General features: G+C 41.4%; 1 protein-coding gene across 4 annotated transcripts in view; it reads right to left on the reverse strand.

Annotated features, from left to right (window-relative positions):
* GRK3 (G protein-coupled receptor kinase 3) overlaps nt 1–14291 on the reverse strand; it is a 165582-nt gene that overhangs the window by 111265 nt on the left and 40026 nt on the right. For 3 of the 4 annotated variants that reach the window (XR_012418916.1, XM_045364309.3, XM_065522342.2), the window contains exon 2: nt 12219–12295. The exons of the other annotated variant lie outside the window; for it this stretch is intronic. Coding sequence is in view for 2 of the 3 variants with exons in the window: in XM_045364309.3 (XP_045220244.1) it covers nt 12219–12295 (77 nt within the window). In the remaining variant the exon portion in view is untranslated. The remainder of the gene's footprint in view (nt 1–12218; nt 12296–14291) is intronic. 4 annotated transcript variants of the gene reach the window in all.

Below are 14291 nucleotides of genomic sequence, written 5' to 3' on the forward strand. Positions count from 1 at the left end.
GTTGAAGGAGGGGCCTGGTGGAAGGTGACTGGGTCATGGGGACGGATTTCCTCCTTGCTGTTCTCTGAGTTCTCACAAGATCTGATGGTTTAACAGTGTGTGGCACTTCGCCTTTCTCTCTCTCTCTCTCTCCGCCCCCCGCCCTCCCCTTCCTCCCTCCCTCTGTCTCTCCTGCCTTCATGTGAAGAAGGTGCTTGCATCCCCTTTGCCTTCCGCCATGACTGTAAGTTTCCTGAGGCCTCCCAGTCATGCTTCCTGTTAGGCCTGTGGAAATGTGAGTCAATTAAACCTCTTTTCTTCATAAGTTACTCAGTCTCAAGCAGTTGTTTACAGCAGTGTGAGACAGGACTAACACAGCCTCCCTCGCCCATGCCTCCCCAACAGCCAGACTGATCCAGGAGCACTTGAGTCAGATTATGCCATCCCAACTCTCAAACTTCCCCATGTCCCACCTCATTCTGAGTAAGAGCAGAAAACCTCACAAGGGCCTCACGGGCCTGGCCACTCTCCACTCCCACCCCTACTCCCACTGTACTTCCTGTCCTGCAGCCCCCTGGCCTCCTTGTTGTGCCTCAACCGGGAGGTTCCAGCCTTAGGGTCTTTGCCCTGCTGAACACTTCACCTGGGCACTCTTCCCCCAGATAAATCCACAGGGGCTCGGCACCTCCTCTCCCAGAGGACTTTGCTCAATTGTCCTTTATGAACGGCACCTTCTTAAAATGCCCTGTTTAAAGCCGCCACATGCACCAGCACTCCCTGCCTCTCTTCGCAGCTCTTCTACCCTCCTTGAGATTTACCCCCTTCTGGGCAGTATGTATTTTGGATCTTTCTCCCCCAAGAAGGAGGAGTTAGCTCCAAATGGGTGTGGATTTCTGCTTTTGTTCACTAAGGGATTCCCCAGTGCTTAGGAGAAACGTATGGCACATAATTAAATGTATTAAACGAACAACTGAATGTTTAGCAACAAGTTTCAAACAAAGCTTAACCATCACCTCCATAGCACATCTCTATATTTCCTGGTTTTAACTTTGACTAGAAGTAGAAATACTAAAACAAATCAAAGACAAGGTGTAAAACCGTCAGAAAAGCTATCTCCAAAAAAGGCTAAAACCAGAAGATATTATGACAATGCACCACCACCTTGAATTTCAAAACCAATGGAGGGCTCTTAAAATCCTAAAACAGCCCCATCGTCCCCCACTGTCAGTTCAAAAAGTTTACAGAGAACTTTTCCAGTAGAGGTGATGCTTCATAGGTCCTTGGCATTCTCTAGCCATATAGATTAAGATCCCACATTTGCTAATATTGCTGGTGCATATAATTGTTTTTTCCTAAAATACGTCGACCCTGGCAGAGACAGAGCTACAAAGTTGAGTTTAGCTGCAGAGGCTGGCTGATCAGCAAGGCTTACGTTTTGGCTAAGAGAGTAGCTTCTCCACATTTGCCTTAGGATTTAAATTCGTGCCTCAGGAAAATGACCAGTAGGCTCTTCTGGGAATCTCAGGGGCTCCCTGGCGATAGTAAACACACTTAACAACTGTTCAATACTGGAATGCCAGAGGTCTGTGCGCTTCCACACATACTTTGCTACCCATCTTTTGCAGGGTGAGCTGGTTAGGGATGGGAGCCTTCTGTCTTAGTCTTCTCTATGTGCCTTTTTGTTTAATGAGACATTCCCAGTGAAGGACTCAAACATATTTGATTGAATGTCCCCTTCAGCAAAGCACATAAAGTAGACCAGCTACAGAGAGATCTTTGTGCACGGCTGCCAAATCCTGGATTTTGGTATCGTTATATAGGAAATAAAAACTATACAGTTGATATGTCATTTTTTTAAAGAACTTCATATGCATGCTAATTTCCACACTAAATTTTGCAGGTGATGGGCAGAAAAAGCACATGACTTCCAACTCTGGCTCTGCCACTTGGGAGTTGTGCAAACTTGATCATATTATTTTACCACCACATAAAATACTCACTGAAGTGTCTAGTACACAGGTAGCATCACTGTCTTAAACCAATAGTAAATCCAATTATGGACTAATAGTATTCCAATCACACAATCAGAAGAGCTCAGGGAAAATCAAGCAGTAAAAATGTAACAGAAGAAAATCTTTGCGAATTTGTTAGGCAAAAAGCTCTTAAATATGACACTAAAGGCCGGGCGTGCTGGCTCAGGCCTGTAATCCTAGCACTTTGGGAGGCCAAGGCCGGTGGATTGCCGGTGGATGGCTGAGCCCAGTGGCTCACACCTATAATCCCAGCAGTTTGGGAGGCTGAGGTGGGTCGATCTCTTGAGCCCAGGAGTCCAAAATCAGCCTGGGCAACATGGCAAATCCTTGTCTCTACAAAAAATACAAAAATTAGCCAGGCATGTTAGCATGTGCCTATGCCTGTAGTCCTAGCTACTCGGGAGGCTGAGGTAGGAGGACTGCTTGAGCCCAGGAGGTTGAGGCTGCAGTGAGCTGAGACTGTACCACTGCATTCTAGCCTGGGCCACAGAACGAGATCCGTCTCAAAAAATAAATAAATAACATTAAAAAAAAAAAAAGATAATATATTTGCTAGCTGGCAAATCAGCGATCCTCCAGTTTCCAGTGATCAGTAGATGTTAAAGGATTGTGCTTTTCCAGTAAAATGCAGCTTTTCTGAATTATTTTTGGGTGGGGCGATGATAATTATGGCTGGTCTTTGAACCTGAATGACAATTTTAAGAAGGAAAACCAGCCCTACTAAGCTGGGTTAAAAAAAAAAAAAAAAAAAGACAACCAAATTTTCCCATAGAAGTGGTTTAGCCTTTTTCTGCTCTTTTTATCCTTTTTAACCCAAAACGCTCAGATGTCCCAAATCTTCAGAGTCACAGAGGCTACACTGTGGGGGCATGTGGCGGCTCCCAGCCTGGGCAGACTGCAGCACCAGGAGCTGATGCCCAGACTTGTTTAGTCCAACACAGATAATGAAGTCAGCTGAAAAGACCGCCTTGCCAGTAGGTTTGTAAATAATAGCTTTTCCTCTCCCCTAGTGTCTTTCCTCTCTGGGCAGCATTTTTATTAGGAAACCTAAGTTGAAACTGTGCAGAGGCTATGACCCTAAGTCACCCAGGCTCCCCTTACTGCTTGCACCCTGTCACTTCACTGCCTCTTCAACAGAAAATCCAATTAGCTGTGCTTAGTCCAGTGTTGGTCTCTGCTGTTTGAAAGTTTACATGCCTCTTTAACTCCTTCCCTCACGAAAAGTCTCCACAAAGGCATGGATAATGGATGCAGAATTGAATGGGGCCCCAGGTTTTTCTCCTCTGAGGCTGTGATTGCTCTGGTTAGAGAAATCTTATAGATAAGGCAGGGTGGGAACTGACTGTGTCACTGTCAATCAGGGGATCGGTCAGGGGAGGCCCTTCACTGTGACAGAAACAAACACTTCCAAACAAAGGTAGGAACACAGAGGAAAACAAAGTTGAAGTTGGTTCCCAGGATAACATTTCCCTCTCTACAACCTTATGCAAGAGGGCTCTACTTGCTATAATTTAACCTTAACCATTGAATCCAAAGCTGCTGACTTATACATGTTTTCAGCTTTTAACCATCTATGTGTTGTATTTTAGATAATTAAACATGTCAAGCAATAATTTTACAAATTATGAAATCGATTGGCAACTTTATTCATTGAAACTGACAAAAAAAAAAGTGATCCTAAAATGTTTTATGTTTTTTAGTATTTGGGGTTTTTTTTTTTTGTAATTACCAAATTTTAAAAATAAGCATCTATGGTATATCCACATCCATCTTCATTATGATAGAGACTGCTCAGAATTTTTGTGTGTGTGTGTGAAAAAAGGACTTTTAAAGGTAGTAGCTTCTGTTTTTATCAATGCATTATTTTTTATAATGAAACACACACCTTTGCTTTCAAAGCCCACAGCAAGTACATTTCTTATGCCTTGGCCCTAAATGTCAAATATAATTTATGTATTCTTTCTAGATAAATGTTCTTTGAAACCATGCTAAATATGTTTGAGATCAACTTAAAAAACATTTAAGAAATTAAAGTGAAAAGTAAAAATTGAAAGGAAATAAAAGACACCAAACTGGAAACAAAGTAGTAAAACTCTTTTTATTCAGATAGGATTCCATACATAAAAAATCCTCAGGAATACACATACACACACACACACATGCACACACACACACAGGCAGACATACCTTACTAGAACTGATAAACCAGTTCAGAAAGATCACTGGATACAAGATCACTACAAAAAAACTCATTCTATCTCCATGTACTAGCAATGAACAACCAAAATTAAAATAAAGAAAACAATTCTATTCACAATAGCATCAAAAAGATTAAAATACTTGGGAATAAATTTAATGAGAAATAAAAAATCGGATATCCACATGCAAAAAAGATATATTTAGACCTTGCCTTACACCATAGACAAAAATTTACTCAAAATCGACCACAGACCAAAATATAAGAGCTACAACAATAAAACTACTAGAAGAAAACCTCTGCGAATTTGTCAGGCAAAAAGCTCTTAAATATGACACTAAAGGCCGGGCTCGGTGGCTCACACCTGTAATCCCAGCACTTTGGGAGACCAAGGCGGGTGGATTGCCTGAGCTCAGGAGTTCATGACCAGCCTGGGTCACACTGTGAAACCCCATCTCTACTAAAATACAAAAAAATTAGCTGGGCGTGGTGGCATGCACCTGTAATCCCAGCTACTCTGGAAGCTGAGACAGGAGAATCGCTTGAACCTGGGAGGCGGAGGTTTCAGTGAGCCCAGATTGTGCCACTGCCCTCCAGCCTGGGTGACACAGCGAGACTCCATCTCAAAAAAAAAAAAAAAAAAAAAAAAAAGACACTAAAGTATGAGTCATAAAAGAAAAAATGTATAAATTGGACTTCAACATTAAAACCTGTGCTTCAAAAGTGACCATTAGGAAAATGAAAGAGACTGGATTCCAGCCACCAACCAGAAGAAAACATTTGTAAATCATACATAAACAACAAATAACATAGATAAAAAGAATCCAACTTTCAGGATGGGTAAAAGATTTAAATAGACATTTTACTAAAGAAAATATACAAATAACTAATTAGCACAAACATGTTTAATATCATTAGCTATTGAAGAAATACAAATCAAGACCACAATAAGATACCACTTCCTATCCATTCAAATGGATATAAAAAAGACTGATGACAACAAGTATTGACGAGGATATAGTAAACCTGGAATGCTCATAAATTGATAGTGGGAATGTAAAACAGTACAGGCACTTTGAAAAGCAATTTGGTAATTTCTTAAAAAGTTAAACACAAATTTGCCATACAACCCAGCAATTCCACTCCTTGGTAAAGACTCAAGAGAAATGAAAATATATGTCCATAAAATACTTGTACACAAATGTTTATAGTAGCATTGCTCTATAAGCAAAAAGTGGCAATAACTGCTCCATAAACAGGCAAAAAGTGGAAATAATCCAAATGCCTATCAACTGCTGAATGAAGAAAGTGTGCTCTGTAGGCCGGGCACCATGGCTCACGCCTGTAATCCCAGCACTTTGAGAGGCCGAGGTGAGATCGCTTGAGGTCCAGGAGTTCGAGACCAGCCTGGGCAACATAGTGAGATCTCATCTCTACTAAAAATACAAAAATTAGCTGGGTGTGGTGGCATGCACCTGTAATCTCAGCTACTCAGGAGGCTGAGGCACAAGAATCATTTGAACCCAGGAGGCAGAGGTTGCGGTGAGCAGAGATCGAGCTACTGCACTCCAGCTTGGGTAGCAGAGCAAGGCTCTGTCTCAAAAAAAACTAAAACAAAACAAAAAACGTGTGCTCTGTCTATAATATGGAATGCTATTTTGCAACAAAAAAGGAATGAAGTACAGATACACACGACATGGATTAACTTCAAAAACCTTATGCTAAGTTAAAGAAGCCGGATGCAAGAGACAGACTTCATACCCTATAATTCCATTTTTATGAAATGTCTAAGAAAAGGCAGATAGAGAGAGACAGACAGATGAGTGTTTGGGGCTGAGGCTGGGAGCAGAGTAACGACAAATGGGCAGGAGGGATCTTTTGGAGGCATGGAAATGTTTTTAAATTGTATTGTGGTGATGGGTGCACAACTGTAGAAATTTACCAAAATCATCACATAATACATTTATAATGAGTAAATGGCATATAGTAGTTTTCCATTCTGAGGGTTGTTTTTTGAGACAGAGTCTCACTCTATTGCCAAAGCTGGAGAGCATTGGTGCAACCACGACTCACTAAGGCCTTGAAATCCAAGTCTTAAGAAATCCTCCCACCTCAGCCTCCTGAGTAGCTTGGACTACAGGCATGCACCACCACACCCAGCTAATTTTATTTTTAAATTTCTGTAGAGACGGGGTCTCACTATGTTGTCCCCAAGCTGGTCTCAAACTTCCGGCCTCAAGTGATCGTCCTGCCTCAGCCTTCCAAAGTGTTGGGATTACAACCACCAAGTCATTTTTTAAAAAGTAAAAATTGCAGGGCCAGGCAAGGTGGCTCACACCTGTAATCCCAGCACTTTGGGAGGCCAAGGTGGGTGAATCACAAAGTCAGGAGTTTGAGACTAGCCAGGCCAACGTGGTGAAACCCATCTCTACTTAAAAGAAAAAAAATAGAAAAATTAGCCAGGCATGGTGGCATGTGCCTGTAATCACAGCTACTTGGGAGGCTGAGGCAGGAGAGTTGCTTGAACCGGGGAGGCGGAGGTTGCAGTGAGCTGAAATCGCGCCACTGCACTCCAGCCTGGGTGACAGAGCAAGACTCTGTCTCCCAAAGAAAAAAAAAGTAAAAATTGCAAGTTTTTGTGTCTATATATCAGACACCAAATTATTTCACACAAATTGAAAAAGATTACTATTTAAACTGGGGACTGAGCTCTGAAGTCAGTATTATAAAAAGAAATGCCTTTAATGGCAGTATGTGATATAATATTACATTAATCACCATGTTCTTTATACATGAGAATGACATTTACATACACCATGTATTAAGTATTGATTTGGGGGCTGGGCGCATTGGCTCAAGCCTGTAATCACAGCACTTTGGGAGGCCCAGGCGGGCAGATCATGAGGTCAGGAGCTCAAGACCAGCCTGGCCAGCGTGGCAAAACCCCATCTCTACTAAAAATACAAAAATTAGTTGGGCATGGTGGCACATGACTGTAATCCCAGCTACTTGGGAGGCTAAGGCAAGAGCATCACTTGAACCTGGGAGGCGGAGGTTGCAGTGAGCCAAGATTGCGCCACTGCACTCCAGCCTGGGCAACAGAGCAAGCCTGTCTTAAAAATAAAAAAATAAAATAAAAAGTATCTATTTTGGAGTCTCCTTATAATTTCAAACATGCTCCTCTAACAGGAGTGAACATGCAGACAGAGAAGCTAAGTAGACTGTCCACAGACAGATGGACTTTATCAAATGCCATGTGCCTCACTTGCATGTGATGACGTTACAATTTCAATGTATCTTAAAGAAGAAAAATAGTCACAAAAGAATCTTAACTATAACTGATAGAATGATTTTCCTGTCTATTCAATAACCAGTATCCCCTTAAAACCAAAGATACTGCGTCAATATCTAAATGTGTAAGTTTTACTGACAGCAAGTTAGGGATCAACTTAACTAATATTTATTAAGATATAATTTCTTTATAAGGATAAGGATAAAAGTAACTGTCACGTAATCCCTTTATTCTGAATAATGGCAATTAAAAACAATGAATGGAGATTTCGCCTGCTGTATTAGTTTTCTCATGTTATGCCACAAATCACTACAAACTTAGTGACTTAAAAACAACACCCACGTATCATCTCACAGTTCTGTAGGTCAGAAGCGTGGGTGGGTTCCACTGGGCTCTCTGCTTAGGGTCTCACCAGGACAAATTCAAGGTGTCGGTCAGCCTGGGTTCTTGTTTACAGGCTCTGAGTAGGAATCTGCCTCCAAACCCATTCCAGTTACGGATGGAATTCTGTGCTTTGCAGTTGTGGGATGGAGGTGACTGTTTCCTCGCTGCTGCCAGCCAGGGCCACTCTCAGCTTCTAGGGAGCACCCACACGCCCTCCACCTGCAAAGCCAGCAACAGTGTGTGGAATCTTTCCTGAGCTTCGTATCTTTCTGACTTCCTCCTTTCTGTTGGCCTGAGGAAACGCTGCTTCTAAAGGGCACACGTGAGTAGATTAAGGTCACTCGGACAATCATCTTAATTCCACCTGCAGAATCTCTTTCAGCCATGTTATGCATGGGGGAAATATCACGAGGCAAGGGTCATGGGGTTGCACCGACACACCTGCCTTTCTAATTAAACTATATTTAAAGGCAACTAAATATCCTCTCACTGAGGAATCAAAGTAATCAATGCAGAAGGAATCGTGTATTTAGAAAACTCACCATTTTTGTAAGTCCCTAATAAACTCCACTGTTTGTTTTTAATTGCCAGTATTCAGAAGAAAGGGGTTAAGTGCCAGCTACTTTTATCCTCATCCTTATATAGAAATTATATGTCTTAATGAACATTAGTTAAGTTGGTCCCTAACAAAATAACTGATTGAGACAATGATTGTCAATGAGAAACTGACACCGACCGCATCTGAGCCCACTTTAGAGACCTGACTACAGAGACCCTAAGTGGCATGTGCCTCCTGCTACGACGCACACAGCACCACCTATAAAGCGCTCCTGCCAAAAAGCAGCTGAGGCTAAACCTCATTAAGCTGTTAGAGCGAACTCTCGATTTATAGGACATGTAGGAAACACAAGTATAATTTAAATGATACCATTAAAGGCCAGGCATGGTGGCTCACGCTTATAATCCCAGCACTTTGGGAGGCCAAGGCAGGCAGATCCCTTGAGGCCAGGAGTTCGAGACCAGCCTGGCCAAAATAGCGAAACCCTGTCTCTACTGGGGAAAAAAAAAAAATTAGCTGGGTGTGGTGGTGCACGCCTGTAATCCCAGCCACTCAGGAGGCTGAGGCACAAGAACTGCTTGAACCTGGGAGGTGGCAGTTGGAGTGAGCAGAGATTGTGCCACTGCACTCCAGCCTGAGTGACAGAGCAAGACTCTGTCCCCAAAAAATAAATACATAAATAATTTTTAAATGACACCATTAAGAAGCAGACAGAAAAGCCCAGAACATGGAACATTCTACAACACATAGGACCCAGTTTCTTCGGTAAGTTAATTACCTATGCATGTGCTGGCAGGGGCAATGTTTGGGGAACTGTCTAGATTACAAGAAATATTATCACCAATTACAATATAAGAACAGTATTTGAATCCTGATTCAAACCAAGAGTTAAAAACAAACAAACATTTTTAAGTCAATCAGAGAAATCTGACAATAAACTCAGTATTAGAGTACACTAAGAATCATGATAAATTTCATGTTTGGGATAAAGGTATTGCGGCTGTATAAGAAAGCATGCATATTTTTTAGGGCTGCATATAGGACAAAATGCTGTGACTGCTTTGTTAATTCAGTAACCGCAAAAAAAGACGGGATGGGAAAACAAAGTATAGCAAGATGGTGAAATATATCAAATCTAGGTGATGTAAATATATATATACACACACATACACACACATACATATACATACATATGGGGTTAATTATTCTAGTCTACTTTCTGTATGTTGAAAATTTTTAACATAAACAATTAGCTTCTATTCACTGAGCATCTGCTGATGTCGTGTTAAGGGCTTCATGGACACCACCAGCTAAACCCTCTCAACAGCCTCATGGACCAGAACTATTATTATCCCTACTTTTATAGATAAAAAGTAATGAAATAACAGGCACTTCAGGGTGTAGCCAAACAATCTGCCAGTTCGGCAATGCCTCAGAGGCCAAGTAAATTAAAGACTTCTATGGTTTTCATTTTGAAAACCATTTTACCAACTGCTCACAGCACACATTGGAGGGCAGTCCCCAAGCCCTATGGAGATGCTATGTGTCGGGGAGCTTGGGAGGTAAGCAAAGAGGGAAAAGGAGCAGATGGGTAGGCAGGTAAGAGGGTGAAACAGAACAAGAGGACCAGCAAAACAATGAGAGGAGAGGGACGGAAAGATGGCGAGGGGAAAGAGTAAGGCAGGAACGCATGGAGTCAGTGCTGGAAGGCGCGAATGGAACCTGGAAAAGGAAGACCTGGAGTGTCAGACACATTTACTCCCACCATGGCCCACCTTCCACTCTCCCCCATCCCTGAGACCAGGCAGAGAAATTGAGACCAGTCTCAATCCCTGAGACTACTACAGAGAAAAATGGGGAGCAGGCCAACACCACCACACAGCTCTGTCAAAACGTAATTACAGATGGCGGTGTGCGCTCTCCCTAAGCCTCCATCAAACTTGGCTTCTCCTGACCACATCCAAGCTCACGAATTGAAGGCAAGAGAAGAAAGTATTTATTTAAACAATGTTTAACAACTTCAGATAAGATTCAGAGCCCATCAGCGCCCGGTGAGGCTGCTCTCAGGGAACGCACTGTGCAGCTGAGATACTGGGCCACACTAACGCCAATGGGCGCTCAGGTCAGAGCCTCCCGGTGCCAGGGTCTGGTAAGGTTTTAATCCAAGCAACGGGAAATACATGTTTGGGGGGCTGTATGTATGTTTAGGGGGATTGTAGACAGGAAAGGAGCCACAGGAGGGAGAGAGAAGAACAGAAAACAAGAAGAAGAATCCTCGATGCATTTCAGAAACTGGAATGAGAGCTGAAGGGAAAGCAGACTGAAGTTCTGCTCCGTGCTACCACCAGAACGAACCTTGAAGGCATTATGCTGAAGAAGCCCAGTGCGAAAGGCCACACAGTGTGTGATTCCCTTCATGTGGCGCGGCCAACACAAGCAAATCCATGGAGGCAGAAACTCAATTCGTGGTTGCCAGGAGCTGAGGGAGGGTAGAAGGCAGAAGGACTGCTAATGGGTACAAGTTCTTTTGGGGGTGATAAAAACATTCTAAAATTAGGCAGTGCAGATGGTTGTATGACGGTGAATACACAAAAAGTCACTCAACTGTTTACTTTCAATGTGGGGACTGTATGCTATGTGAAATATACCTCAATAAATCCACAAAAAGAAATTAAAAAATTTTTAACTAGCAAATAAAGAGATAATTCCTTTTTCCCTCCGCTCCCGGAAATACAGAGTTTCTCTCTTGTTATCACCAGCTTTATTTTGTTTTTTAGTCCAAAATCAAAAGCAAAGGAGAACATCTGTGTAGCTTATAGTAACCACACACCATGAAAATAATGAGAAGCCGTGAGAACTAACAAAATGAAAGCCAAACTCTTTTAACTTATCTGTTCCCCAACCAGCTCCTGAGGAGCAGGATGAAATATCTCTATATGGCAAAGACCAATCGCTTTCCACACACAGTGCTCAGGCACAGACAGACCACACGTCATCTACTTCTCCAAACCACTCCGTCCACCTTCCCCATTGTACTTCATGGGTGATCAAAGAAGCTGTATCTACCAAAGACCACCTTCACAGACAGGTTAATTTTTGTAAACCAGATAAAGTGGTTTACCAAAATCCAAAGATTTCTGCACCAGCTTCTACTCGTAATTATTTTATTATTTACTGGTTACTATTTTATTATCGGAATAAAGAAGAAGGAGAACTGGGAATTAGAACAAGTCACGCCACCTCCCTGTGTCTACATCTCCTCATCAGCAAACAAAAGGGCAAGCCCAGAATTATCTCGAAGGATACACAGTCTTAAAGGGATCTATCAGTCTATGTCTGTTAATCATGGAAACAGAGCACAAATTGAGTTCTAGGGAAGTTTAATTTCTTGGAATTTTCATAAAGTAATTTCCTCCAGTCATAAAATAATTTTACAGCTATTACACACAGCTCCCCAGCAAACCACCTCAGTAACCATATGAGGCAGGCAAGACGCAAAGAAAAGAAAGGAATATCCTATTTTCTTACATTCAGCAATGCTGATTTCATGTAAAAATCCTAGAAATACCCATCTCCTAAGAGCTTATTAATAGACTATGCTACTAGGAATATAAGTCATTATTAAATACCTTATTAATTACATGAAATTTCCTTTATTCCCAGCTGCAGCTATAGAGGATATAAAGCACTGGAGGGTGCATTCATTTATTACTATAGTATCGCCCAATTTCATCACTGAAATTACCGTATGCCAAATGAACAAGCAGGACTTACCAATTTTCTGATTGAAAATCTTGTCAAAGGTTATTTCATTTCTCTCTGCAAGGTACTTCTGCATCACACTCCGGATACTGGAAGGGAAGAGTGACACATTTTTAACAATACAGCCTACATTGTGAGTAACCATCCCCAGGATGAGAGAGATAGGGTGTCTTGACTCAAAGATATCAGCTTTACAAGAGAACTTCTTACCACGACTGCATGAAATGCAGACTAGCCTAAAAGCTGGAAACTTCACGGACTTAGCCACCATCCCCTCCTGCGACACAGGGCCAACATTAACACGTAGAAACTCAGCTGCAGAAAATAACTTCAGGGCTTTGAAAACCCACCCTCAATATATCTGCTCTCCAAAATATTCACAAATGTGTCTGCACGCAGCACACACATGCACACACCCTACATGCACACAGCACACACCCTACACGCACACACCACACACTCTACATGCACACACCACACACTCTACACGCACACACCACACACTCTACACGCACACACCACACATGCATGTGCCCCCCCCACCACAAATTCTGCTCATCAATAAATGGGCTTCTTTCTAAAACAAGAGCAAAAGTTCCCTAGATATACATTAACATTGTTTAAAATCATATTTCTATACACCAACAATAAAGCACAAAACATAATTAAAAGATTTAGCTTGCAATAAAATAAAAAACAGCAAATACTTTGAAATTATTCTTTCAAAATATGTGCAAGAACTTTATGGGAAAAATTACAAATTGTACTGGGAGACATTAAAGAGGATCTAAATAAATAGCAAGATATACCACAGTGATCAACAGAGAAATTTAATACTGTAAAAGTTTAAAGTCTACCCACATTTATCTATGAAATCGATATAACCCCCATCAATCTTCCAATAGGATTTTTCATAGAACATAGAAATAAATAAGCTCCTTCTAAAATGTATACAAGAAATACAGGATCAATAATAGCTAAAACACTTCTGAAGAAAGAGAATAAAGATACTGGGGCTTACTATGAAGTTAAAATAATAAAGACAGGATCAACAAACTGATCAAGGAAATGGAAGAGTGCAGAAACTGAGCCACGCATACATTCAACTTTGACATATAATAGAAGTAGCAAGTCAGAAAAATGGGGAAAGGATGGATTATTCAGTAAGTGAACCCCAAAAGTGATTATCCAAATGGAAAAAGTAGAAAATTGAATCTCTATTATCCACTGATGATGGGAGTGAACAACAAATTAGCATTACTTTTTTTTTTTTACCTTTTAAAACAAATTGAGGCATAATTTATATATAATTAAATCCACACTTAAAGTATATTGTTAGCCAGATGAGGTGCCTCACGCCTGTAATCCCAGCACTTTGGGAGGCCGAGGCGAGCGAATCACCTGAGGTCAGGAGTTCGAGACCAGTCTGGACAACATGGTAAAACCCCGTCTCTACTAAAAATACAAAAATTAGCTGGGTGTCGTGGTGCATGTCTGTAGTCCCAGCTACTAGAGAGGCTGAGGCAGGAGAATCACTTGAACCTGGGAGGCAGATGTTGCAGTGAGCTGAGATTGTGCCACTGCACTCCAGCTTGGGGGACAGAACGAGACTCTGTCTCCAACAACCAAAAAAAAGAGTATATTGTTAAATGTGCTTTTGACAAACATACACACCTATGTAATTATTATCTTAAGATACAGGATATTTCCATTGCCCCCAAAAGCACTTTTTACAATCAATCTCCCCATAATCTAGAATCCAGGCAACTATTGACCTGCTTTCTATTTACATAGATTACATGCTCCAATTCTAGAATTTTATATAAAATAAAATTACACACTATGTTGTCTGTTGTGTCTGGCTTCTTTTGTTTGACATAAGACAGCTTCATCCAAATTGCTATGTGCATAAGTATTTCATTCCTTTCTAATGCCACACAGCATGCCATTGTATGAATATTCCGCAATTTGTTTACCCAGCCATCTGTTGACAGACATTTGCGTTGTTTCTATAAATAAAGGTGCTTTAAATATCTATGTATAAGTCTTTTTATGGGCATGCGTTTTCATTTTTCACAGGTAAAC

The sequence above is a fragment of the Macaca fascicularis genome, chromosome 10 (genome assembly GCF_037993035.2).
Source record: "Macaca fascicularis isolate 582-1 chromosome 10, T2T-MFA8v1.1".
NCBI classification, from domain to species: Eukaryota; Metazoa; Chordata; class Mammalia; order Primates; family Cercopithecidae; genus Macaca; species Macaca fascicularis.